The sequence below is a fragment of the Zea mays genome, chromosome 3, assembly GCF_902167145.1.
Source record: "Zea mays cultivar B73 chromosome 3, Zm-B73-REFERENCE-NAM-5.0, whole genome shotgun sequence".
Taxonomy (NCBI): Eukaryota; Viridiplantae; Streptophyta; class Magnoliopsida; order Poales; family Poaceae; genus Zea; species Zea mays.
In genome coordinates this window covers 2,006,267-2,033,448 of record NC_050098.1, presented here as the reverse complement: position 1 = coordinate 2,033,448, position 27,182 = coordinate 2,006,267, and the positions used below count along the sequence as shown (strand labels likewise).

Genomic DNA, 27,182 nt, shown 5'->3' with positions numbered 1-27,182 from the left:
GAAAGGGGGATACCCCGAAAAGGACCCTTCTCCGTGAAGGAAACAGGCTCCGAGCCTCCCTACTGATCAGAGGTTCGAAGGTTGGCCCCTCGGAGGGGTTCAACAGCCGTCTCAGAGCGCGTGGGCTCCACACCCACTACTGGTCAGAGGTTCGAAGGCCGGCCCCTCGGAAGGGTTCAACGGCTGCCTCAGGCCACTCGGGCTCCGCGCCCACTACTGATCAGGGGTTCGAAGGCTGGCCCTCGAAGGGTTCACAGTCGCCTCAGACACAGAGCGAGGGATGACCATGGGTACGTTCGATACATAACCAAGGCTCGGGCTACGCTCCCGAGGTACCCTAGGACATTTCCGAGACCAGCGGGAACGATCTTGTAACAGAATCCCATCAGAGGGAGGCATCGAGCCCTCGGACCCCGTCGACAGGGGACCGGGTCCGGCAGATCACCCGCAGGTACTTTTGGGCGCGCCTCTGGGCCTCTAGCCGACCCCTAACAAATGGGGCACGGGCGTCCACTCGGATTACCCGCCAGCAGCTCACCGGAGACACCATGTTCGGCGCCCTTCGAGGGCAACATGGCGCTTTCCCCCCTCCTCCTTGCGGAAAGGCAACGCAGGGGCGTATGTAAAAAAGTCGAGTCTGTCCTTGACCGTCCTCTCGCTCTGTGCAGAGGCTCGGGGGCTGCTCTCGCAAACTCGGCTCCGGCCAAACCGTTGACAGCGTCAACATACCAGCCCGAGAACTTGGGACCCGACCGTGCACCCGGGCTACGGCCAGCTCGCATGAGGGGAACAACCAGACCAGCCGAAGCATTGCGCGAGGCATTAAGACCTCGGAGGAGTCAAACCACTCCTCCGAGGCCTCGGGGGCTACACCTGGCGGGTGCGCTCGCGCGCACCCACCGGAACAAAACGCAACCGAGAAAGGCTGGTCCCCTTGCAAAAAAGTGCGACGAAAGCCTCCAAGCGAGTATTAACACTCCCTTCGAGGCTCGGGGGCTACTGTCGGGGATCATAATTAGGGGTACCCTCAAGGCTCCTAATTCTCAGCAGGTAACCCCCATCAGCACAAAGCTGCAAAGGCCTGATGGGTGCGATTAAGTCAGGGATCGGTCCATTCGAGGGACTCGATCACGCCTCGCCCGAGCCTAGCCTCGGGCAAGGGCAGCCGACCCCGGAGGATCTCCGTCTCGCCCGAGGCCCCCCTCCAGCGACGAACAAACTTCCGGCTCGCCCGAGGCCCAGTCTTCGCCAAGAAGCAACCCTGGCCGAATCGCCACGCCAACCGACCAAATCGCGGGGGCATTTAATGCAAAGGTGGCCTGACACCTTTATCCTGACGCGCGTCCTCCAGTCGACAGAGCTGAAGTGACCGCAGTCACTTCACCGCTCCACTGACCGGTCTGACAGAAGGATAGCACCGCTTGCGCCGCTCCGACTGTTGTGCCGCTCGACAGAGTGAGGTTGACAGACAGTCAGGCCCGGCCTCAGGCACCATAGGAAACTCCGCTCCGCCCGACCCAGGGCTCGGACTCGGGCTCAGTCCCGGAAGACGGCGAACTCCGCTCCGCCCGACCCAGGGCTCGGACTCGGGCTCAGCCCCGGAAGACGGCGAACTCTGCTCCGCCCGACCCAGGGCTCGGACTCGGGCTCAGCCCCGGAAGACGGCGAACTCCGCTCCGCCCGACCCAGGGCTCGGACTCGGGCTCAGTCCCGGAAGACGGCGAACTCCGCTCCGCCTGACCCAGGGCTCGGACTCGGGCTCAGTCCCGGAAGACGACGAACTTCGCTCCGCCCGACCCAGGGCTCGGACTCGGGCTCAGCCCCGGAAGACGGCGAACTCCGCTTCGCCCGACCCAGGGCTCGGACTCGGGCTCAGTCCCGGAAGACGCCGAACTCCGCTTCGCCCGACCCTAGGGCTCGGACTCAGCCCTGGCCTTAGCCGACGGTCTCCGCCTCGCCCGACCCAGGGGCTCGGACTCGACCTCGACCACGGAAGACAGACTCGACCTCGACCTCGGAGGAGCCTCCACATCGCCCAACCTATGGCGCAGACCGGCCACGTCAACAGGGGGCGCCATCATTACCCTACCCCAAGCTGACTCAGGCTACGGGAAACAAGACCGGCGTCCCATCTGGCTCGCTCCGCCAGACAAGTAATGATGGAGCCCCGCACGCTCTATGACGATGGCGGCTCTCAGCCCCTTACGGAAGCAAGAGGACGTCAGCAAGGACTCGACAGCCCCGACAGCTGTCCTTCCGCCAGGCTTCAGCGCTCCTCCGACGGCCACGACACCACACAAACTGGGTGCCAAAACCTCTCTGGCTGCCACGATGGCATGTACTTAGGGCGCTAGCTCTCCTCCGCTAGACACGTTAGCACTCTGCTACACCCCCATTGTACACCTGGATCCTCTCCTTACGCCTATAAAAGGAAGGACCAGGGCCCTCTTAGAGAGGGTTGGCCGCGCGGGGACGAGGACGGGACAGGCGCTCGCTCCCTCTCCCGCGTGGACGCTTGTAACCCCCTACTACAAGCGCACCCGACCTGGGCGCGGGACGAACACGAAGGCCGCGGGATTTCCACCTCTCTCTCGCCTTCTTCCCCTCCTTCGCGCTCGGCCTCGCGCCGACCCATCTGGGCTGGGGCACGCGGCGACATTCTCACTCGTCGGCCCAGGGACCCCCCGGTCTCGAAACGCCGACACAAATATAAGTCATTTGTGATCTTTACAAGTCATCCTTTAATAACATAGGAAACATAAGTTGTTCGTCATATTTGTGAGCCATTCCTTAAGTCATTTCAGGGTAGGTAATTACCACACTAGATGACGAATATCACACACACATATATATACATAATCACTTTTTAGTTAGTTTCAAACTAATTTAATTTAGAAAATAGCAATTATACTCATAATCTAACAGACCACATCAATGCAACACTAAATTAACACAACTCTTTGCTCAACAATTTATAAAAAAATTCACAATTCACACATATGTTCGTCTATCCCACAGTCATACTCGCACAAACAATTTAACACATAAACATAATTTATAAATTATCAATTTAACTCATAGTCTATAGAACCACATATACATATAATATGTTCACCAATTCATGCATAAATGAAATGTATATAATTTCGTTTTGTTGAAAATGTGATAGCTCGTTGAGTTCATGAGACATTAACGAACTAAGCTAAAATGTTTTAAAGCTAGAATGCCAAGTTAGCTTATAAAAAATTCAAATAAAATCAATCACAATCTGAACAAATCAACAAGTCATAAATATTTCGTCTGGCCCTAACAGGAGCTCGAGAGTTTGATGACGACTGAGGGTATGTACAACATTGAGTCTCCTGATTGGTTTTCAATACACAGTAGACATATAAGAAACTACGTTATACACTAAAGTACCTTTAAAATCTGTCACATCATAAATACTGTTAATCTTGTATTTTTATATTTAACCCAGTAAAGACCCTGAAAATACGAGGTATTAAGGGTCTGTTTAGATCGTTGCCTAACTTGCCACACTTCACCTAACTTTTCTGTCTAAGGTTAGTTCTTCAATTTAAACGACTAATCTTAGGCTAAGTGTGACACAGTTAGCCACCAACCAAACAAGCCCTAAATAAGTTTGTAAATGACTGCCCAAAGAGGTGATGAATCATCCTCTTCCCCACGGGCCACGGCCGCCCAGGATCGTCGGTCTACAGCCACAAACAAGGAATTTGTGTGGGTCCCGCTCCAAGTGAAGTCTGGGCCTGGAACTCGGAACTCACGTAACTCCCACCCGACCCGACTCAAAGTCACCCGATCCGCGGCCGCGTCTGCCGTCTGGTGGCACCAGAATTGAACCCCACCCGCGGCCGCCGCCGCAGCAACGTCGGCAATCCGAGACGCCGGAGGCCTCCTCCTCTCCTAATACCGCCCCCCCTCGGGACCGGGAGGGAGTCCGCCGCGGTGCGGATCGCGGCCACGGCCACGGAAAACACCGGGGCGCGGCTCATGGACCGCATCGTCGGCGGCAAGTTCAAGCTCGGCCGGAAGATCGGATGCGGCTCCTTCGGCGAGATCTACCTCGGTGAGCGGACCGACTCCGCTCTTCCCCGATCCCCTATTGCTTCCTTCCTCCTCTCCCTCCCTCTCCCCGCGCGTTTGGTTTCTGCTTGGGTGTTGTCATCTGTTATTACTACTGTGCCTGACCTGCTCTTTGCTGTCACTGTTCCAGCCACGCACGTGGACACCTACGAGATCGTCGCCGTGAAGATCGTGAGTGCCCTCGGTTTCTCTCGCCTCCTCCTCCTCACTCCTCTTCCTTTGGCGGAATTCTTCCGTGGGCTGCTTTGATTCCTGCGCGTTAGCGGCCGGGGATACGGATTATCAGGGTTCATGTGTTCAAATGTGCCATCATCTACTTACTAGATTTGTTTTCATCAACGGATGCACATTTCCCTTTTTTTTAGAGAGAGAAGAAAAAAACACGCAAGCTATGTTCTAATTTCAAATGCTCAGCTCGCTTTGGTTTTAGGGACTAATTTTTAGTTTCTCTATTTTATTCTATTTTAGTCCTTAAAATACCGAATACAGAAAACCAAAACTCCATTTAAGTTTCCGTATTTGACAATTTAGAAACTAAAATAGAATAAAATGGAGTGACTAAAAATTAGTTACCAGAAACAAACACCCCTTTAATTGTATGTTGTTGTCATGATATTTGCCTAGCTTTTCAACGCTGTGGTGCCTGTTGGCCATGATTACACGTTCCGTGGGCTAATTGTAGAGCCTCCTTGGGCAAATGCTGCTACATTAGTATGTTACAACAGCAGGGGCGCGAGCCACAAGTTAGCACCTGCGCGTTAAATTAAACCTCTGCTGCTGGCGACCTTTTTATATATAATCAATAATCACTGTACGGACCAGAGGAACTAAACCTTGACAACCTCTCTCACAGGAGAGCAGCAAGACGAAGCATCCACAGCTGTTCTATGAGGCGAAGCTGTACAATACCCTCCAAGGAGGAAGTACGCATCGGCACGCCACTCTCTGCAGCAGTTTACCAGTATGTAAAGATATAGATATGGCGAGCTTACAATGCAAAGGTTTTGGGTGTCCAGGTGGCATTGCCAACGTCAAGTGGTGCGGTGTGGATGGAGAAGAGAATGTTCTCGTCATTGATTTGCTGGGGCCGAGTTTGGAGGACCTGTTTTGTTATTGTGGCCGAAAATTCACGCTGAAGACTGTCCTGATGTTGGCTGACCAGATGGTAACTATGAACTGGGCACTGACTTCTCAATTCCCTGTGGCATGCCAGCATCTCATGCATGATGTGCAAACCTTTATTTTAGCGATGTTTTGAAATCTGCTTAATTCAAAACGGAGTACTTTGTTTGCATAATAGTTTTGAACCAATATGTTGACAGACGTTCAAACCTTGCTTCCGTCTCAACAAGTGTTGCTGCTTATTTACATTGTTTTGTTCACTAGTTCCACAACTCACATATCTGTATTGACGTGGCACTTTGTTCGTGCAGTAGTTTTCAATTATGTCAAGACAGACTTCAAGACCTTAACTCTGTTTCAGTTTTTATTATTTATATCGCTCACTTGTTCCACATATTACATCTCTGTATTTACTAGAGCATCATTTTGATAAACGTCTGTGCAGATTACAAGAATAGAGTTCATGCATTCCAAAGGGTACTTACACAGAGACATCAAACCTGACAACTTTCTGATGGGTCTTGGTCGGAAAGCAAACCAGGTACTAGGTGTGCTGGCATTAAAGTTCCTTATTGCTTTATTAGAATGACAATGTACTGAACTGTTTGCCAACAACTCTCTTGTGATTATCAGGTATATATAATTGATTTTGGTCTTGCAAAAAGATACCGTGATTCCACTACGAATCGCCATATTCCTTACAGGTACAATTATATATATATGGGATGTGTTCTTTGTAGACGCCTAGACGGCGTTCATTTTTTTATAGAAATGTGAAGCTTCAAATTATATTTGATCTATTTTCCAGACAATGGTTTGGGCATTTAGCTAATCTTGTACATCTGCGATCTTCGCTTGCCCAATTGCTTTTTCTGTAGAGAAAATAAGAGCTTGACTGGTACAGCGCGCTATGCAAGTTGCAACACCCACCTTGGAATAGGCAAGTTATAACCTTCTCGAGACTTAGAAATCACCATCTTAATTTGATATTTAATCATTGTTATTGGATTTTATTGTCAGAACAAAGCCGCAGAGATGATTTGGTATCTCTAGGCTATGTGCTTTTGTATTTTCTCCGAGGAAGGTATGCATCTTTTATGCTGTGTGGTACTGCGCATAGTAATGTTACTGTTTGTGAAGAGTGTTAGACAGTGTGGTGTGATGCTGTGAATTTCCATGAGCCTGTTTTGACAACTAGCAACTTCGGCAATTTATAAGTTCATGAAACTGGATACCACTTCCAATAAAAATAGTTACTAGCAAGTAGCATTAACAGCTACTCCCTCCGTTCCAAGTTATTAGTAGATATAGCATATATCTAGATGCATAGTAAACTATGCACCTAGAAAAGCCAAAACAAGTTACTATTTGGGACATGGATTATTCAAGAAGGGTTATCGTTATCATACTAGCAGCTAATAACTATAAGTACTAGAGGCACATTTATTTTTTTTAACGGAACTGGTGCAGCCCAACATTCATTTGCCACTCACTAATTATATTATATAATAATTATTTTCTGCTATGGACAACAAAAGAATTTGTGGTCTGGTGGTATTCATTTTCAGTCCTAATCTGCAAGTTGCTGGCTCAATTCTTGCCCTTGAGCTGATTTTTTGTTTTTCCTATTTTTTGTACACTGTACTAGGATCTCCTATTCTTTTACCCCTTAAACTAGGAGAGTTTCTTACCGTAAACTGCAGTTTATTTTCTTATTTGTTTTTTCCTATACAAATTAACTAATGGTACTTGCACTTTACTCCCACTGTCTTAAAGTAGAATGCACGGCGGAACCATTTTTTGTCCAGTCTTGGAATATAGCGTGCCCACGTCTTAGCTCTCATTTATGCGCTTCTAGGCTCCTAGGCGCATATAACCCGTCCGTTACTCTCTCATACAACATTTATTATTTTACTTCATCTGCATGTATGGGTGCATGATGTTGTGTGTCCGAGAAAAATTAGCACATGCAAAATGGCAGTTCATTTCTCATATGAAAGGAAGGGCTGGGGCAGTTCTTGCTTACACACATGGAAAAAACTCGACCGGTAGTCTTGTCTCTCCTATGTTTCTTCTACTTAATGAAATGACACGCAACTCTCCTGCGTTTGTTCAAAAACAAAACTCGACCGGTAGGGGAAAGACCGCACCATGGTATTATATTAAAAAGAAGCTCAATCGGAGCCCCAACCAAGAAAGTTCACGAAAACTGACTCCAGTGCAGCATGAGGGTTAGCCCTCTATAGGCTGGATCTTTACTCGTGCTTTGAGCCCTCCCAGCCCCTACACGAGGATCCAACCCCCATAGGTCAGTCCATCTCGCGTGCACACAACCAGGGAACCAACTAGTGACCTTTTTAACCTCAGCTTGAAATTCACTCTCACTGGGATTCGAACTCAGGACCTGAGGAGTGCTACTCAGACCACCTAACCAACTCAGCTAGAGGTCGTTTCGCTACTTACGCACATGGAGGCACACAATAAATTAGACTAGTCACTAGCATGATTTTAAAGGCGGCTAGGCGGAACTAGGCGTCCAGCCACCGCCTGAACGCCTAGGCGACTTAGGCGGGGCACCTAGGCGACACCTTACTAGCCAAATACAATATTTGTTATCAGAGGAAGTCACTAACCTTAGGTTCTCAAATCTCTTGCATATGACACTCAAATCAGTAGATTCTGGAATTTTAGTCAAAAGATTGAAAGCATCTCTAGCAAGAATATCTCTCTCATCAGGGTTATTAATCATAGATGCTCTCTCAAGGCACTCCACTGCCAAGTAATATTTGTAGTTTGATTCATTGAAGTAACTTGGGCAACCCTCCTTCAATTTAGTGCTAATTTCTTCAACAGTCCCTCTGCCCTCAGGGCCAATATAGTACTTCAAAAATCATATAAAATTACTGACCTAAACTGAAATATTTGAGAATTCTAAATGTGCATGTTGCACTTGTGATTTCCTGCATTCGTATTGGGAGAGTAAGGAACATGACGGTGACTGTATTACCTCCATGAGTGCAGAACTGTAGAAATAAGACACATAACTTTGCATCTCCATATGCCCCTGCCAAATGTTGCTTTAACCTCTTTATCCCTCCACTAACAACCTAAGCACATAGAGTGCATTCCATCTTATCTTTATTTTGAAGATCTAGCCAAAATCCATACTTCCACCCTGGATCAGTAGACTTTTGTGGCTTCCGGGTAGGATCGCTCTTCGGGTCGTACTCACCAGCCACAGAAGATGGAGCTTCATTTGGAGAAGACATTATGTTGTCGCTACTCGCTGCAGTCTTGACAGAAACCTGAAACCAAGGGTACTCGCTGCACAGTCTTGAGTTCTTGACACTTGACAGAAACCTGAAACCAGGGGAAGTAGGGGAAAGAAACATCATTCTTGAGTCTTGACAGAAACCTGAGAGAAAGCAGGGGAGGAGGAAGCAGGGGAGGAGGACCTACCAAGGAAGACCTGCCGCCGTGCAGGGAGGGGCGCGCCTAGGGAGCTGCAGCCGCGCGCAGGGAGCAGGGAGGAGCCACGCGCACAGGAGGAGCCGCGCACGGACAGGGAGCAGCAGCCGCGCGCATAGGGAGGGGCTGTCGCGCGCGCACATGAGGCAGCGTCCTTATCTATTCCCCTATGTTCCTACTTTCCTTACCTATTCCCGCGCCAAAAGCCCAAAACGCGCGCCAATTTGGGTTCTGCTCGCGGCGACTAAGGCCAACAACCCCAAGGTCAGGCGTCGCCCAGGGGGAAGAAGGCGTCGCCCAGACGCCTACCTCGCCAAGGTGGACGCCATGCTCGTTCTTACCTGGGCGGCGCCGACGCCTAGCAAAATCTAGCGCCTGGACGCCTAGGCGTCGCCTTTTAAACCATGGTCACTAGTCCACATAGATGGGCCATGCATGCTAATATGGATTAAATAAATATTTTTCTTTTAAAACATTGGAATTCATGCTTGGTCACTAAGCTAAATTGGGTATTTAACGTCGTAAACAGAACCATTTGGTGACGGATTGCTCCATTGCCATGCCACGTTCGTTATAAAAGACCATGCATGTTGTAGATAGTGTCAGATCTAGGATTTAATAATGCCCGGTTTTAATATAATAAAAGTACAATTAAAAAATATAGTGTGTCAAATAAAAGTTCAATTACAAAACATAGTATGCCAATATTTTGGTCCTTTTGCAAATATTATGACAGATCATTAGTTTTACTCAATAATTAAACCATAAGATGCACAATGATATTCTATTTTTGAGAGAGTTTAGTCATAGTAATGTGAACAATTCAAATAGTCTGGACATGACAAAAAATATGTAAATAGAACCATGATTGCATCATCCCCATTTTTAGTCACTCTAAAAACATAAAACACAATATCATAGCTTACTTGAGTGACTGAACTTGGTGCCATCAATTCTACCAGTCCACATTCATCAACACACACTAAGAACTTTTTTATCAAGGAGCACATTAGCTGGTTCGAAATTCTAGTGCACAATTGGAGGTTGGAAGCTACATTGTTATTAAAACGTCGCTTAAACGTCGTTTAAACAAGAAAACATGGTTGGAGTTTAGAACGTCCGGTCGTTTTAGCAAAAACGTGTAGAACGTTCGTTTATCACGTTTAAACGTTGCTTAAACGTCGTTTTCTCATTTTCGGACGTTCTAGGCGTGTTTAGGACGTTCTACGTGTTATTGGGCCTTTCACAGGCCAAAAAATACATAGATCATAGGGCATGCAATACTCTCTTTTGTGCTATTGCTAGCGCCGCCGCCCGCCTCCATCCTCTCCTCCAGGTCCTGCTAGCGCCGCCGCCCGCCTCCATCCTCTCCTCCAGGTCCTGCTAGCGCCGCCGCATCGCCGCCCGACTCCCTCCTCCAGCGTCGCCGCCCGACTCTTCTCTAGCGTCGTCGCCACCCACCTGCATCCATCTCCAGCGTCGTCTGCCGCCCTCCCTCCGGTGCCAGCGTCCAGCGCCGACAGCCTCCCTCCTCTCCTCTTTCCTCTCTCCCTCTCCATCCTCCAACAGTCCAGCGCTGCTAGGTTAGTGAAGCGCCACCCTCCCTAGTTCTATACTTTCAATCATCAAGAGTTCCAGGTTCAGTCTTCCAGTTCAGACAGTGATGCCCTCCCTAGTTTCAGACTTTCAGTCATCAAGAGTTTATGGTTACTGATCATAGATACAAGTTGTAACTTATGTGGGTGAACTTGATATGTTTCATTTTGTTTTGTGAACTCAAGTACATAACTTATGCATGAACATATTCTATACAACAACAACAACAAAGCCTTTTTGTCCCAAGCACGTTGGGGTAGGCTAGAGATGAAACCCCGTATGAAAACCTCAGAGCTCAACCCCCAAAGAAAAAAAAACGGGGAAACAAAGGCAAAGGAGCACCGAAAAACGACGAAACGGGGAAACACATAAAAGAGATAAAATCCACAAGAACCAGCAAGATCTAAATGGGCACAAGAAAAGGTCAAACGATTAAAGAGGAAAAGCGAAACTATAAATCAAGGTTCTGGCACGTGAATTGCACACTTCCACCCCTTCCTATCCACGGCGAGCTCTTTATCAATATTCCACTCCTTCAGGTCCCTCTTCACAGCCTCTGTCCACGTCAAGGTTGGTCGACCTCTACCTCTCTTCACATTCTCGGGACGCCTAATTATTCCGATATGCACTGGTGCCTCTTCAGATCTTCGTTGGATATGTCCAAACCATCTCAAACGATGTTGCATAAGCTTCTCCTCAATTGGCGCCACTCCTACTCTCTCGTATATCATCATTCCGGACTCGGTCTCTCCTTGTGTGGCCACATATCCAGCGCAACATACGCATCTCTGCCACACATAGTTGTTGGACATGTCGTCTTTTAGTGGGCCAACATTCTGCTCCATACAACATAGCCGGCCAGATTGCTGTCCTGTAGAATTTGCCTTTTAGTTTGTGTGGCACCCGAGGGTCGCATAAGACACCCGCCGCTTGCCGCCACTTCAACCATCCAGCTTTAATTCTATGACTGACATCCTCATCGATGTCTCCATCCTTCTGAAGCATTGGGTACCACTTGCCCATCAAGACTAACATCGCCATCTTCATACCCCATGGCACTGAAATCACACTTCATATATTCCGTTTTAGACCTACTAAGCCTAAAACCTTTTGCTTCCAGCGTCTGCCTCCACAATTCCAACTTTTGCGAAACACCACTCCTACTCTCCTCAATAAGTACCACATCATCGGCAAAAAGCATACACCACGGTATATCTCCTTGTATGTCCCTTGTGACCTCATCTATCACCAAAGCGAAAAGATAAGGGCTCAAAGCCGACCCTTGATGTAGTCCTATGTTAATTGGAAAGTCATCGGTGTCCCCATCACTTGTTCGGACACTTGTCACAACATTAGTGTACATATCTTTAATAAGATTAATGTACTTTGTTGCTACTTTGTGTTTTTCCAAGGCCCACCACATTACACTCCTAGGTACTTTGTCATAAGCCTTCTCCAAGTCTATAAAGACCATATGCAAGTCTTTCTTTTGTTCTCTGAATCTCTCCATAAGTTGTCTTAGTAAGAAAATGGCCTCCATAGTTGATCTCCCGGGCATGAAACCAAACTGATTTTGGGTCACGCTCGTCATCTTTCGCAGGCGGTGTTCAATGACTCTCTCCCATAGCTTCATTGTATGGCTCATGAGCTTAATTCCACGGTAATTAGTACAACTTTGAACATCTCCTTTGTTCTTGAAGATTGGTACTAATGTACTCCGCCGCCACTCGTCGGGCATTCTGTTTGTCCGAAAGATGGTGTTGAAAAGCTTAGTCAGCCATACTATCGCTATGTCTCCAAGGCATCTCCATACCTCGATAGGGATACCATCAGGGCCCATCGCCTTTCCTACCTTCATCCTTTTTAGCGCCTCCTTAACTTCATATTCTATAATTGAAATTTTTTGTAATGTCTAAAAAGACATTTAAACGTTCGTTTAAACGTTTAAATGTTAAAAAGGTGGCTCATAACGTTTTAACATTTTACCGCTTTAATAACCATGGGAAGCTATCATGGAGATCCCTGCAGGAAAAAAGTAATTTGAAAATAAATTGATGGAAAGCCCATCTCTTTAAAGAACACCAAATCAGTTTTTCCACAATCAACCGAGCCATCGAAAATAGCATTGAGAACTGCTTCAAGCCCCAGTCTCTTCTTACTGCCTTTTGTCATATCAACTTCGGCCTTCTCTGCCTCTCTTCTGATAGCTATTGCTTCGTTGGACATGTCCAAACCATCTCAACCAGTTTTGGGCAAGTTTTTCTTCAATTGGTGATACCCCTAGCTTATCACATATATCCACAATTCCACACAACATACACATTTCTGTAACACTTATCTGATGACATGTTCTCTTTTGTAGGTCAATATCCTGCATCATACAACATAGTAGGTGTCTAATCCTCGTCCTATAAAATTTGTCTTTTAGCTTCTGTGGTACCCTCTTATCACATAGAATGCTAAATGCTTGACACTACTTTATCCACCTTGCTTAGATTCTATGGCTAACATCTTCATCTATTGTAACACATGAAAAATCCTATGATAAGCTTTTAGCAAAGCTCTCCCCAAAAATTTAAGATAGAATACCTTTTTGAGAATTCCTCTACCATTGAAATTACTTATCCTAAAACAAATATGGTTTCTAATAAAGATTTAATAAAAGTATCCCTATATGATTTTAGTCATTCCTTTGTCGAAATATATATTTATAAGTACTCTAAAGAACTTTATACACCAGAAATTATTTTTCTTAAAATACTTATTTATGTGTGTATGAATTGCATGTTTAAAAGCGTTTGTTTAAATAGGATAATAAATAAAATACAATTTTGCACCATGCTGGGATTCTAAGTCTGCATTTAATTTGGAGTTCAAAACTCTATTTGGATTTGGATTTTTAAACGAAGTATACACACACACATATTAGAAAACGGAAAACTAAAAGAAACAAAGAAAGGGACGCTCGACCTCCTTGGTACCTGGCCGAGCCGGCCCATGTCCCTCCCACGTCCCCTCCAATTTTTTTCTCTTTTCTTTATTCTGTTGCCGAAGACTGTATCATGGTGATGTCATCATTTTTTTCATGGGACGCTGATCAGTGGAGCCACTTGAACAACAGCTTCTCTTTTCTTCCTTCCCGATGCCGCGCACGATTCTCCAACAGAATTCTGTTGCCCGAAAATCTGGATTGGATTTGGTCGCCCCTATCGATCCGGGAGCATATAAGCAGGCATCCCATTCACCCCATGACAGTAGGGACTCGAGAACCTGAGAGCATCTCGCTATAATCAACATCGAGAGAGGGAAGCCGCCGTCGGGGAACTCCATAGCGCACACAGTCGACCAATAGAACCGGGGAACTAGAGCTTCGTCCCCGCGCTTCCGGTTCGTCGATCGGATCTCCGGTTCACCGTCAATAACCGAGATGTCCAACAACAACGTGTGATTGAAGGGCTTGATTGGAAGGTAAGTTAGTGGCAGGTCAGTGGTCTTTCCCGCGTGATAGGCTTGACACTTACCGCCTAATAGATAACCAACCAGCACCATAGGCACTTCTACATGCAAGACTGTCATGCTCATGCAACATGAATTTAACCATAGGTACAATCACGATAAGTTTGAATTAGTTGATTCATGCCTTTATAACCAAACCTTTTCCACCATTAACAAATCGATCTAACCAATTAGATCGCGCCATATCACCTATTTATGTGTAGCCCTACTAATTTATTAAAAATACGATATCTTGTAGGTCAAATAATTTGTTTTAACTATTCAAGTTGCGTTAGGTTCATATTAATTCTGCGTACGTAGTAATAACATTGCTTTAATTATGCCACATGTTTTAATTAATTAATTAGCTATGCAATCTTTTTCTCTCGAAAAAACGCAGGAGAGTTGCGTTTCATTCCATTAAGAAGAAAAAAGAGATAATACAAAACAGCCACCTCACGGGGGCCAAATACAGGCATATTGATACTCATCCATGAATAAAGCACCCAAAGCTATAAATTCCTACAGACCCGGGATGCGACTAGTTAGCAAGGATAGCTTTCTTGCCCCCAGCCAGCTCCCACTTCTCTCGCTATTGATCAACCATTCTGACAGCAAGATTCACATTAGGTCTGTTTCTGTCGAAGACACAACTATTCCGATGTTTCCATATTGTCCAAGCTCCTAAAATTACCAAGGAGTTTACTGCTTCCCCTGCCACTCCATGTATCTGATTGCCCATCCATCTCTACCAGCCCATAAAAGATGCATCAACAAGATGAGAGGCCATGTTTTGGAGATTAACTTGAGATAGTAGTTTAAACCTGAAATCCTGGGCGAACACACACCCAATCAGCAGATGGTCAGGTGTTTCCTGCTCCTTATCACACAAAGGGCAGCTTGTAGGGTGATCCATGCCTCTCTTTTGCAACCTGTCAGCTGTCCAAAGCCGTCGTTGAGCGACCAGCCACATGAAGAACTTGGTCTTTGGAGGAGCCCAGGTTTTCCAATTTCTGTGGTACGGTTCAAAAGTCGTCAACCCAAGGAAAAAACCCTCATAGGCTGCCTTTGCTGAATACTTCCCATTGGCGGCGAGACGAAAGAAGTGAGTGTCATTCACTTCTGGTCTAAGCTGAACCGAGGTGACAATATCCCATAGAGCAAGGTATTCAGAAATAACCCCAACAGTAAGAGCTCCTTGTATGTCTGAAATCCAAGTCTGATTAGTGAGAGCATCCAAAACAGTCCTCTCATTAACCCTCCTTTTAGGAACATTTTGGAGTAATCTTGGGGCAATGTCCACGACCCTGTGTCCCATCAACCAACGGTCAGACCAAAAAAGAGTAGAGGCCCCATTACCAATTTCAGTTTGCATAGCCACTGAGAAGAAAACTTTAGCCTTGCTGGGAACTTGTATAGCAAGGGACGCCCATGGCCGTCCTGGATCAGTTTTGCTAACCAAAGCCAACGCATACGAAGTGCCCAAGCAAGATCAATGAGATTGGAATTCCCCAGCCCACCAAGCTCGAGCGACCGACAAACTTTTCCCCAAGCAGCAAGACAGTGTCCCCCCTTGCTTCTTTGCGCCCTTGCCAAAGAAAGCCTCGTTGGATCTTGTCAATAGCTTTGAGAGCCCAAGGAGGTAAATCCACAGCCATTGCGAGATATATGACCATCCCTGTGAGGACAAACTGCACATGGACCTTCCATCCAGCCTTAGTCATCAAATCAACTTTCCACCCCGGCAGTTGGTTGGCAATTTTATCAATAATCGGTTGTACTTGGTCCTTTGTAAATTTCTTGATGGCAAGAGGTAGACACAAGTATTTGCAGGGAAATTGTGAGATCTGACAAGGCAGCAAGCTTTGCAGTAAGGTCAAGTCTTGTTCTTCATTCACTTAGAGGTGCTCCATTTCATCCTTAATGCACTTAACTTGATTGAAGCCCCTTGTTTTCCTCTCATGGACCCTAGCCATCCTATATATGCCCCTCTCCTTCATGCTCAAATGTTGGTAATGATCCTCGTCCGCGCTACCTTTGTCACACTTACATCTTGCTTTGCGGTTTTCTTTGCTATCTTTTACTTCTCTATGTTGTCCACACTCCTGTCATGGTAAACACATCAGTAACATTTGTTCTTCTCCTTAATAGCCCTTTGGACTTCCTTGTTCCACCACCAAGTATGTCTAGCTTCGTCTCCACTCTCTTTGGTTGCTCCATATCTCGGAGACCACCTTTCTAATGTAGGTTGTCATCTTCTTCCACATGTTGTTTGCGTCATCTTCTTCCTTCCAAGTGCTCTCTTTGATGGCCTTTTCCTTGATTTCTAACGTCTCCTCTTTTAGTTTCCACCACTCTGTTCTCGCAATCCTTGCTTGTTTATACCTACATACATGCAACTGAAAACAAAAGACCGCTACTACAAACTTATGTCGAGAGACAACACCCTTCAGGTATCACCTTGCAATCCAAGCATGCTCGTTTATCCTCTCTTCTTCTGAGGACAGTCAATCTGACTAGAGCGTTCACCACTACTATAGGTCACTAAATATGATTCTCACTTCATAAAGAAAGTTTTGGCTATCAATAGGTCAAAAGGTACCACAAAAGTCTAGACTTCCTCTCCCTCCTGATTTCTACTACCATACCCAAAACCTTCTTGAACCGTCTCAAAACCTGCACTTGTGGTACCTTCATATCCATTGAGATCTCCTCTAAACCTTCAAAGTATGGAGCTTAGTTATTGAATTTATGGTTTGTTATATTGTTTAGTGCTTATATATACCTATAATTAAATTTTAGAGCCAATTTTACATTTGTTTACTAAAGGACATGTAAAAAATTTCTGTGGCATACGCTTCAACAAAATCCTAGATCTGCTACTGTGGCATGTGCTCTGCCTTTTAGTTAAATTAGAAAAGAGTTGGGCCGGTTTATTTATTCAAGGAAAACCGGGCCTGAGAACCATAGATGTGCAGCTTCTAAGAACTACCCCTAAATATAAGAGCAACAGGCTCTAATCTCAACCACTGGATCATATTTGATTCCAAATGTGTGTGCAACATGTCGCTCAAGTTCTACTGCCAATATACCGAACTGTGGACCTGTTACAATCTTGTGAGTAACAGAGCTCTTTGTCCACCTCCTTTTATGTTCGATCCAAACTCTAAAACCAGAGCTTTCATACTTTTTAAGTCTTAATGTTTTTGATACCATTTCATGATAGGATTCTAACTCTAACTATTCTGTTATGTATTTCTGTGTGAAGCCTCCCTTGGCAGGGACTAAAAGCCGCAACAAAGGCACAGAAGTATGACAAGATATGTGAGAAAAAGATATCGACTCCTATCGAGGTTATCTCATAAACATATTAGATTATAAAATCTTTTTTCTGGTATGCGTGTGCTTATCTGTGTTTATTGCTGATTAAGAGAACTTATGGTCAGGTCTTATGCAAATCCTGTCCGGTCCAGTTTTCATCTTACTTCCATTATTGCCATTCATTGGCATTTGATCAGCGACCTGACTATGCATTTGTGAAGCGACTTTTCCGTGACTTGTTTATCAGCCAAGGTAAATATGCATGGTGTTTCTATTTTTTTTTCTATTGTTCTAATCATGGTTTTTAAAGGGGTATGGCGAGACAAGGCGTTTGACTACTGCCTGGGCGCCTAGGCAGCGCCTTTAAAACAGTGGTTCTAATACCTACGTCTTCGTTATTTTCAACAGATTATGAGTTTGATTATGTCTTCGACTGGACAGTTTTGAAATACAAACAAGGCCACAAACAAAAGGTATGCCTGGGTTTGTTCTCTGTGTTTTTGTTCTTTGTGGTGGTGGAGCTGATGGTATGTATTGATTGAACCTCTATTTGGTGGCAACTTTGGGCATGTGATTGTGCTGTTAGGTTCTAGAGTTATTTCATGTATGTGAGTGGCCCTGTTAGTTTTTATATAACCTCTGAAACTGGAGGCATTCTGCAAAATCTTGAAAGAATCCCTGAACCATCTTTGTAATAATTACTTCTCCAGTTCTCTTTTAGGGAGCATTCCACAGAACCTTTGACAGCTCATAACAGTTATTAATTTGGACGATGGTTCAACTTTAATGGCTACATAATAAATTCTCTTCTATGTGCAGCAAAGTCCTGGGGCACCTATTGCTCGACCTATTCAAGCACATGGACCGAAACAAGCAGGTGATAGAGCCTATGCACCTTTTGATACTCAGCTACAAATGAGTAGATGTGGTTGCTGATAAGTGAGATAAACAAACTATCTTATAAAGAATTATCTGCATTTTATTTATTGTTTCTTATTCCATAGGACTGAGAATTGATTGATGAGATGAACCAAGTTTTGTTGTTTGGTCAATGTTTGGGTTGGTCATGTTATGTACTGTTGCTGTATCGCCTGTGACTGAGAGGTGAAGAGATCCACCCAATTTTCATGTTTGTTTACTGTTTCTTTCTGTTATAGGATTCAGACTTTTGATTGATTAGATGAATGAGTATGTTACCTTTTAAGTCTTGTTATTTATGTATTTTTGACAGTGTTATAGGATTATAGTATTGGTAGATGATTGATTGGATAGATTACATGTCTTGATAGAGCTATATAGTTTTTTTTTCTTGAACACGCATGAGAGCTTTGTATGAATATATTAAGAAGAAAAAAGGTTTTAGAAACCTAAGTATATAGTAATTTCATTATTTTTTCGTTGCAGTGTAGATTGAACTTATTAGCCGATATATAGTTCGACGAGGGGTACATTACATGAATACATGTATACAATATACCTTTTGCTTCTAATGCAGGACAAAATGTCATGGTTTTATCCACTGATTATAGTATGCCATTTTTCTTAATCAATGGGATCTGACTATAGTATGCCGGGGGGGGGGGGGGGGGGGGTTGCTTGCCTTGTTTCCATACTCATGTGGGAGACATCGGCACTGAGTCTGTCCTTTTTTACTCTTTGTAGCATGATATGTATGTGTGGCCTTATGGTAACAGGTGTAAATGGTGTTATTAATCATAACGAAGCCCAGGAGCATGTAGAGACAAGTCGTCCAACAGGGCAAGCTGCATGGTCGCAAGACAAACAGGCAACCAACAATGATCGGAATCCTGACGTGCGGCATACCGTGAACCTTGTAAGTTCTACAGATCAGTGTAGCATGTTTAATTTTCTTGGGACCAATAACATCAAATCATCAATTGTATTTATGTTTTCAAGGCCCAGTTGTTCCGCGGTGTCTTTTGGGTTTTCGATTGACCACTGTTGGATATAAGAACAAAAAGTTTGAAGTTGACCGATTGTCTTCTCTTGTTGGAGTTTCGTGTTCAGGTTTTGTGCTGAGTTATTTCTGGTATCCCCTGCATTAGTGTCTTTACAATATATTGAAAAATAACAGAGCCATCCTTGAAAATTGATGTTTCATGCTAATGATGGTTTCCTTCTGTTATTTTGGTTCCTTGAGCAGTTGTATGATATCTAATATGACGGTTCACCATTTCAGAGACAAGACATGGCTGCTGGAAAAGCACAGCTGACAACATCTGTGGCTCTTCCTAGTTCCCAGTGGAAAAATTATAGTGATTCAAGACATAAAGGACAATTTGATGCTGTTCACCACAATCAGGGTATTGTAAACATAACTAGCTCATCTAACAGTTGGCTTCCTACATTCCAGCACAATGCCCCAGGAAAATGACAGGTAAATCTGTAAGATCAATCTGATGATAGTATTTGGCTCCTGTTCTTATTTCCAGCATCCGTAATGAATTCATATTTCTGTATAGATCATATCTGGTGGAGCAAAGAGGAAGTGCTTTGAGAGTTAGAGGAGGCCCCTGTTCATCTGAGTTGGTTCAGAGTTAAGCATTGCACAATCTGTAGACTTGATGTCTCATGTATTGTTACTGAGGTGGCTCCTGAAGCACTGATGCATTTGATGATACTATTAGCTGATAATATGGAAGGTTTGCTCGCGGTTGTGATGACTCTTGAATGCTTGGGCAGTTTGTTGGACCGCTGCTTAAATGCTTCTTTGTAGTAGTTCTGGATGCCTTGTAAATTGCTTACATGTTAATATATGTATGGGTTGAACATTGCAAATAAGATGATCTGAGCTTTGCAGTTTCTGGCGTCAATTTAATACACATGTTGCCATATGATTATTTATTGATGTTTTGTCCTCAGATGTTTTAGCATTAGATACCGCAGATACCCAGCCGAACAGAAGCAGAATATGCCATTGTTAAGTTAAATTTGTCTACATGGGGGACTTCTGTATCTTGTTAAGCAGATAATGCACAATTGGTGGAACAAATTTCACTCTGCAAATGAAGTGCTGTGTTGGTTAGAGATGTCTTTAATATTTTTCACGGAGTGATGCTTGTAACTCTCAGAAATCTACTGGATATCTTCTGCTGAAATGCTGTGTTGGAATCATTCAAGTAGGCCAAAAAGGGGGGAAAAGGTACGAAGGGAGGTGTAGTAAGTGAAGTCATGGAAGGTGCTATAACCTTTTGTTGGTCTTGCTCTGACGATGTAAGTTTCTGACATTATCTTTTACTGACGGCTTTAGAAAAGGTTGAGTTTTGTTAAAGTGTGTGGTTTGATGGATATAATTTTATCAGCGGCAATCAGTTATGTTTGGTCTTTGGATGCAAGGGACTTAACAGTTAGTTTGTATTTTCAACTAAGATGTTGTGTACATTTGACAGACTGTGGCTACATACTACTATAATCATAACAGAATCTTTCTAGTGTTCTTTCTTCTAGATTGGTATTCTTTTATCATTTCAGAGCTTGGTGATCCTTTTTATTTATTCTGTTTGGTTCTTGGTCCAACATACTGTATATTTGCACCAGTTTGCTTGCTGAAAACTTGACCGCTGATGATGTTCGAATAAAAGAAAAAACTTGACTGCTGATAGATGATGGATTTTCGGGTGCTCCAGGTTTCCCTTTTCATCGTTATGCTGGCCAAGTCCAGCCATGGGAGTTGTCATGAAGTCACTTTACCTGGTTGTGTATATTGGCTATGGATCTTTGATCCCAAAGTTGAGAATGAAGTCTTGCATTGTAAGTAAGTTTTTATGTATATAAAATGATCGTGGAACTTGTATTCCAGCGTATCTGTAGGCAGCTTCCGATTCTTCCGAAATGTCTTGTTTTCATCACTTTGTGCATTTGAACAAAGGCTGTATTCGTGAATGTTGAATTGTGGGTTTATTTATGTGACAAGGTCCAGTAATTTTGTATGTGCAGCCTTCCTCTGCTTGCACGCTGCATGATTGCTTCATTTTGCTGTCTCAAATGAGAAGCTGACGATGATGGTGATTTTCAGTCGAAGCAAACAAGGACAAGTCGGTGAACTTTTCATGTAAATCAAGACGTAACCTCGTGGAAAGCTGGGAGATGCAACGAGTCGAGGTATGTAAAATTTCAAGATTTTCTTGGCCTAGCTAGCTAGTGATAAGGACAGTGTTTTAGTGTTCCCTAAATAATACATTGCTGGCTAGTAAGTGCCTATGCGAGGTTATCATTTGAATTTGGCAAGGCAGCACTATGTACGGATGATGATGTACACTCACTTCTACTCTCACGTATACTTGTCATATGCTCCTCTTACTTGTATGCATGCCATTTCCTGGACTAAAAATCGATCGCAGCTTTGGTTCTTTTTTGCTTTCCTGTGCTAATGATGGATGCAGTCTACTTGAGACGTCGGTAATGCTGCCTGCTTTGGTTGGGCATCGGGAGTTGGTGCCCCCCAGATTTAGGGTCTTGTCGAGCGAATGAACAGGACTAGGTGCTTCCACTACCCCGCGAAAGGGTCTTATCACAGTGTAGAAAAGCAGCACTTTTTACCTTTCCCTTGCACGAACGGCGACGATGAGACGCTGATAAGTATTTCTTTGGACATGCAGGAGGATGATGGAAAGCAGAGGAACAAAGCTTGTCAAATGAAGGCTGGCCCCCGTCTCATGCCACTTGTTCTTGACATCAGAAAGCACTACGGACAAGGTCGATATCATGATAAATAGCATGCTGTATGTATGGGATCATCAGCGAACGTTATGGCTGAATTTGTTTGCTGTTCCAAATGAAACGGGCGATGAAGAACACTGCACAGATTGTACTTATATCAGTATCCACACAAGGATCGATCCTCAGATTCAGTTCCATACAAGAACTGCTTATCAAAAAGATTCTTCGCACTAGCTGCGGGAAACACGGATTGGAGGCCGCATCATTCTCTCCATTCTCCAACATGAGAATTAAAGGAAGCAAAGAAAGGAGGAGGAACTAAATGAAGCCCTGTCACTCAGTTTGAGCCATCATTCTCTTTCCGTAAGCATCCAATCATATGGGCCATTAAAGCAGGCAAAGGAGAGAGAGAGAGAGAGAAGCTCAGTCAGGATATTCCATGAAAAACGCAAAAGAAAGCACCTGCAATCATCACCAGCTTCATCACTCATCAGGCTGCTAATGCTAATGGCGGGGTATATTCCCCATCCTGGCTCTCCCCTGTCGGGCGGGTTTCCTGTGAATCTGTGATTCAATTTGCTGCTCACCAGGTGGTGCCAAACGCTTGTCTCCCTCCCTCTAAAAAAACACTTGTCTCACAGCTTCTAGATACCGTGCAGAGTTGCGGACACGCACTTAGCTCGATGTCATAGACAGTAGTGCACTTGTATATTTGATTCCCTTTGTTTTGTTGGTAACTAATGATTCAGATGAAGCGCACGTAACCACATCATCACACGGCTGCATAAATTTCATCTATAGATACTACTACTAGCCCAGTGCAATTACCTCGCATCGCATCTAATGATCACGCACGCTCTGCCTAAAAAGTAAAAACCCAAGACCAAGGAATCTATGCTTCTCTCTTCCCCTGCTCTGCTCCTCATTGAGAACGATCTGCATGGTTTCAGTGACTTTGTTAAGTCTTTTTTTTTTCCTTTCGATTTTTGAACATTGAGTTTGGGGATGTTTGGTTCCTCGGTACAATTTGCCATAACTTACCTTAGCCAAATGTGGCTAGAAAATTTGAAGACATACTTCGCCGCACTTTTTTTACTCTAATATAGGTGGAGCCCTAAAAAAAATCTTACCTATATGTATCTTTCAAGTTGTTTGTTTAACTTTGTTTCTATAGTGTTTTGTCTCTATGAGATTGTATTTGCAAATAGCTATTTCTATAGTGTTTTGTCTCTACGGGCGAACGGTCTGTTTGTTTCTCGATGCATGATTTGGATCGACAGAGGACATGCAAATATGCAATGCCGACAAATAGGGTGCAACTGGGTTTTTTTAAAGGAGAATCGACGGGAGGACGAGGAGCCCCACCTAAACATTTTCATTAATCGACCGAAGTCTCAGTTCGACTAAATTAAAGGATACACAAGGTACAAAGAGAAGCACGAGAGTGGGGAAAGAAGACCAGCACTAAGAAATTACATCCACCAAGCACTAGCAAGATAAGCATGATCCGCACGACACAGCTTAATATAAACACATAATACGTACGTAGTAACAACACAGCTTCCATATATATATAGCAGAAGCTGTGTACTTGCTGTGTTGTGCTGAGAGCTGCTGCTTTGCTAGTTCTGACACAAGTGGAGAGCATGCATATACGTTTGTGATGTGAGTTCATGCCACTGAGCCCCATCCTAGCAGCTAACAGATATCCATCCCTCTCTGACAGCCTTCTAAAACCCTAATCATTCCTCTGTTTGTTTTCAGTTCTTCTTTAATAAAAAAAAGAACCCAGCAATTCAGCACCGACCTTGGATCCTTGAATTTTGTTGTCCCCGGGTAGCTAGGCAATGGAGCAATGCGCCGACGACCACGGTGGGCAGGTCCCGAGGCTTGAGGGCATCGAGGAAGAAGGCAGCCCAGCCGATAAGTGGGCTCCGACGACTGTCCGGCCACCGGAGACACCGACGGAGACGATGGAGTTCCTGGCAAGGTCCTGGAGCCTCTCGGCGGCAGAGATCTCCAAGGCCCTCAGGGCGCTCAGCTGCGGCAATGCCGCCTCCGATTCTCCTCCCGCTGTCGTCGCCACGTCCACGGCGGAGCGGCCGCCGCTTGGCAGTGATCATCGCCGCCTGTCTCTGCCGCAGAAGGCAGACGCGGCGGCTGGGGCTGGTGGTGAAGCCGGCGGAGGCACGAGCCAGCCCATCTCTCCCAGGGTGCACCTGGGCGACGTGAAGCTGCTTCGCGCCGCGGGGAGAGGGAAGACGGTGGGCGCGTGGATCAAGGAGCAGAGGGAGAAGAAGCGCGCCGAGGCCCGGTCCCGCAACGCGCAGGCGTACGCGGCCACGTCCGTGGCGGGCGTCGCGGCGGCGGTGGCGGCGCTGGTGGCCGGCGCGGTGTTCTCGTCGTCCTCGGCGGCGCCGGAGCAGCGGCCGGCCAAGGGCGACGGCGGCGGCGCCAAGACCGCGGCGGCCGTGGCGTCCGCGGCGGCGCTGGTGGCGTCGCACTGCGTGGAGATGGCGCAGGCGATCGGCGCCAGCCACGACCAGATCCTGGCCGCCATCCACTCGGCCGTGAACGCGCAGAGCAGCGGCGACGTCATGGCGCTCACCGCAGGCGCGGCCACGGGTACGTACGTACGATACGACAACCGCAAGACAGTTATTACGACAGCAAGCAGAAGCTGAACTGCTGAAGCAAGAAACGGAGGCATCTGATCTGATTGATTGACGTGCCCATGGATGGTCTTGCAGCTCTGCGCGGCGCCGCCATGCTGAGGGCGAGGCTCCACAAGGAGATCCAGGCGACTGCGTTGCCAGGCGACGGCAGGGAGCCGGAGAGGGACATCTCGCCGCTGGTCTTCGTCTCCCGGGGCGGCGAGCTTCTGAAGCGCACCAGGCAGGGCGCCCTCCACTGGAAGCTCGTCACCGTGTACATAAACTCCGGCTTCGAGGTCATTATTATTATTATTATGAGTACCATACCATACCATACCAAACACACCATCACCATCACCAAACCCAACCCAACTTTTATTTGCAGGTGGTTCTCAAGATGCAGAGTGCACATATGGCCGGCACCTTCATCAAAACCAAAAAGTGTAAGATTGATTCATAGTTTCTTTTTTTCTATATGGATTTGCTATATGGATTGGAGCGTGATGCGCATGGCAGGTGTGGTTCTGGACGTGTGCTCGGAGATACCGGCATGGGCAGGCAGGGAGGTGGGCAGGAGGGGATACTTGGGGATCAGGACGGTGGAGAGGGTGATCGAGTTCGAGGTCAGGAGCAGGCGCGAGCAGCGCAAGTGGGTGCAGGGCATCACGGGGATGCTGCTTCGCCGCGACAGCATCAACAATGCCGCCTGCTTGTAATTGTATAAATAATTAAATGAAGAAATAAATCCGGCGCTCGACCTTCTTTCTGCTCTGCTTGTATATCTGGAACTTTTGTGTAGAAACTAGCGGAAGGAAACAAAGTTTTTAAAACGAAATCTTCTCGTGACAAGGCGTCAAAACAGAGACATATAAGTATACATCAGATGTCGAAAACCATCTAAGTGCGTCCCCACAGCAGAGCCAGTTTTCTCTCCCTTCACCTCCCTCCCACCGACAGCAGCCATCTTCCTCCTCCGGTCACCACCAGGCCGCCGCTTTGTAAATTATCTATGTTTATCACTTGGTAACTTTGTTTAGCCATAAAACATAGATTAAATTATCTACTTAATTTATTCTATACTAAACACTTAATAACTTCGGAAAATCATAACTCGATAACCGTAACTCTGAATTTAGTGATTCTCGAAACTACGATCTCGTTACGATGCGTAGATTATTATTATGTATTCTGTTCTCATGTTTGGTGTGATGTTAATTTCTCCTATACTATGCTTGTTTGTATTGTTGCGAGTAGACGAGCAAGCCACTGAGAACTCGGGTGTTGTTGAAGCGCCACAGATCCTCTAGGACTCAAATGTGATACAATTACTAGTCCTAATAGGCTAGTAAACACATTTATATATAAGATGATTACAGATCTGCTTAAATGAGACAAACCTATAAAGGTGGCGATCAACTTTAAGAGTTGGTCCACAACTCGGGACATATCACCAGAGTGGGGGCTGAAGCAGCCCGATATACGCAGCGAAGCAAATCAGCAGTCCAACAGCCACAAGCAAGGTTGGGAACAGACGTAACTCTTACCCGATCTCCTTTTCTGAAAAACAACAAATAAGCAAGGGTGAGTACAAACGTACTCAACAGCCCACCTTCACCCGCGGAATGGGGAAATCAGATATAATGCATTGAGTATGTGGAGCTCAGGATATTTTGCAGAAACAGCAATATTTGATGCAGGGTTGTTTTGTAAAACATTTTTATTTTTCAAAGCACATCCTCTCCCAAAGGAGCAGGAAGTTTTTTTTAATATAGAACAAAATCCCCTGGACTAAACCATCCAGGTATCTCAGCAGTTTCCCACTGGTTTTCTTTTTCAAAAACAGCTACTGGACTTCCCGTCCACCATAGCTCACGGCTCAACCGCCGGACCTTTTAAAAAACACTTTTCTCAAAAGCATTTTTGGAAAACAAAACACTAATTGTCATACCACACCAGACACGTCCATACCAGTGGACACGGACTATTCGAATAGGTTTTCAAACTCTGCGCAGAGGTGTACACTTTACCCACTAGTCCGGTTCTGCGATCTCATGGCCAATGAGACCTGAATCCGAATCTCTTTCTTTCCTCGCACGTCCTTACCTTAACGGTTATACCGGAAGGAGTCAGGCCACCGCCATGTCCAAACCGGACAAAACATTCCCCCTCCTTATCCTCCCGATGCTCCCCAGCCATCATAACCCTAGGGTTTGGACCGTACGAGTTCAGATTGAGTGACTGCCCATACAGTCTCGAGTGGTTGTACTTGTCATGAGTACAGGTAGTGAAGGATGACAAATTGGTCCTTATATGAGAGGACAATTCTTCTGCTCACACCTAACCTGGCTGAGCCATCACCTTAGACCCTCCCCTAAACCAGGGATTCCCTGATCATCCCTACTCAAAGGTGATAAGGGTGAAAACCCTTCATCATACACATTTTGGAAAACATTTTCTTTTGAAAACTCACACCTTTTCTCAAATCATTTGTAACAAATATATCAAGGATTGATTGCGGCAAGCGGCTGGGTGGCCATAATAACTTGTCTCAAAATCATATCATGCATAAAATAACAGGCTGAGGGTTGTGGTTGAAAAATCATAGGTAATTTATGCATCAAAGGGATCCAATGAGCTTGCCGTGCTTATCCGGCGAAGGGGGAAGGGGAGCTCGCGGAACTGGCTTCTAGCTCCACTGCCTGGCGTAGACTTGCAGATCTGGCCTCCACGAGACGGCAC

At 45.5% G+C, this 27,182-nt stretch overlaps 3 protein-coding genes across 8 annotated transcripts; all 3 read left to right on the top strand.

Moving 5' to 3' along the window:
- The first annotated feature begins 3,709 nt into the window (after positions 1 to 3,709).
- Positions 3,710 to 19,975, top strand: LOC100285095 (uncharacterized). 5 transcript variants are annotated; one of them, XR_002267861.3, is made up of 16 exons: positions 3,710 to 4,090; positions 4,238 to 4,278; positions 4,961 to 5,030; positions 5,124 to 5,272; positions 5,675 to 5,770; positions 5,863 to 5,933; positions 6,108 to 6,169; positions 6,250 to 6,313; positions 17,057 to 17,141; positions 17,235 to 17,361; positions 17,518 to 17,582; positions 17,929 to 17,986; positions 18,804 to 18,943; positions 19,027 to 19,137; positions 19,310 to 19,507; positions 19,593 to 19,975. XR_002267861.3 is itself a non-coding variant. In NM_001157990.2 (15 exons), the coding sequence occupies exons 1-14, from the start codon at positions 4,015 to 4,017 to the stop codon at positions 19,502 to 19,504; spliced, it is 1,299 nt and encodes a 432-aa protein (NP_001151462.2). In that variant the 5' UTR covers positions 3,812 to 4,014; the 3' UTR covers positions 19,505 to 19,507; positions 19,593 to 19,894. The 5 variants fall into 5 exon arrangements, 1 of the variants encoding a protein (NP_001151462.2); XR_004856949.1 differs by having other exon boundaries at positions 19,027 to 19,159; XR_004856951.1 differs by having other exon boundaries at positions 17,929 to 18,048.
- A 94-nt stretch (positions 19,976 to 20,069) lies between these two features.
- On the top strand, positions 20,070 to 22,553 carry LOC103649545 (uncharacterized). Of its 2 annotated transcripts, XM_008675266.2 has the most exons (4): positions 20,070 to 20,343; positions 20,757 to 20,880; positions 21,146 to 21,231; positions 21,729 to 22,553. In XM_008675266.2, exons 1-4 carry the CDS (start codon positions 20,302 to 20,304, stop codon positions 21,843 to 21,845), a joined length of 369 nt encoding a protein of 122 aa, XP_008673488.1. In that variant the 5' UTR covers positions 20,070 to 20,301; the 3' UTR covers positions 21,846 to 22,553. The 2 variants fall into 2 exon arrangements, 1 of the variants encoding a protein (XP_008673488.1); XR_004857040.1 differs by lacking the exons at positions 20,070 to 20,343; positions 20,757 to 20,880 and having other exon boundaries at positions 20,895 to 21,610.
- Positions 22,554 to 23,359: 806 nt separating this feature from the next.
- On the top strand, positions 23,360 to 25,278 carry LOC103649544 (uncharacterized). Its single transcript, XM_008675265.4, has 5 exons — positions 23,360 to 23,454; positions 23,554 to 24,414; positions 24,540 to 24,739; positions 24,829 to 24,886; positions 24,960 to 25,278. The coding sequence occupies exons 2-5, from the start codon at positions 23,637 to 23,639 to the stop codon at positions 25,157 to 25,159; spliced, it is 1,236 nt and encodes a 411-aa protein (XP_008673487.1). The 5' UTR covers positions 23,360 to 23,454; positions 23,554 to 23,636; the 3' UTR covers positions 25,160 to 25,278.
- The last annotated feature ends 1,904 nt before the right edge of the window (positions 25,279 to 27,182 follow it).

Bases quoted from the DNA above. Each gene is read 5' to 3' on its own strand.
- LOC100285095 (NM_001157990.2), top strand. From the start codon at position 4,015: ATGGACCGCATCGTCGGCGGCAAGTTCAAGCTCGGCCGGAAGATCGGA. The intron at 17,583-17,928 runs GTATGCCTGGGT...TTCTATGTGCAG, and splicing joins AACAAGGCCACAAACAAAAG to CAAAGTCCTGGGGCACCTAT. The intron at 17,987-18,803 runs GTGATAGAGCCT...TTATGGTAACAG, and splicing joins ACATGGACCGAAACAAGCAG to GTGTAAATGGTGTTATTAAT.
- LOC103649545 (XM_008675266.2), top strand. From the start codon at position 20,302: ATGGAAGGTGCTATAACCTTTTGTTGGTCTTGCTCTGACGAT. The intron at 20,881-21,145 runs GTAAGTAAGTTT...GGTGATTTTCAG, and splicing joins TGAGAATGAAGTCTTGCATT to TCGAAGCAAACAAGGACAAG. The intron at 21,232-21,728 runs GTATGTAAAATT...TTGGACATGCAG, and splicing joins GGGAGATGCAACGAGTCGAG to GAGGATGATGGAAAGCAGAG.
- LOC103649544 (XM_008675265.4), top strand. From the start codon at position 23,637: ATGGAGCAATGCGCCGACGACCACGGTGGGCAGGTCCCGAGGCTTGAG. The intron at 24,740-24,828 runs GTCATTATTATT...TTTTATTTGCAG, and splicing joins ACATAAACTCCGGCTTCGAG to GTGGTTCTCAAGATGCAGAG. The intron at 24,887-24,959 runs GTAAGATTGATT...TGCGCATGGCAG, and splicing joins CTTCATCAAAACCAAAAAGT to GTGTGGTTCTGGACGTGTGC.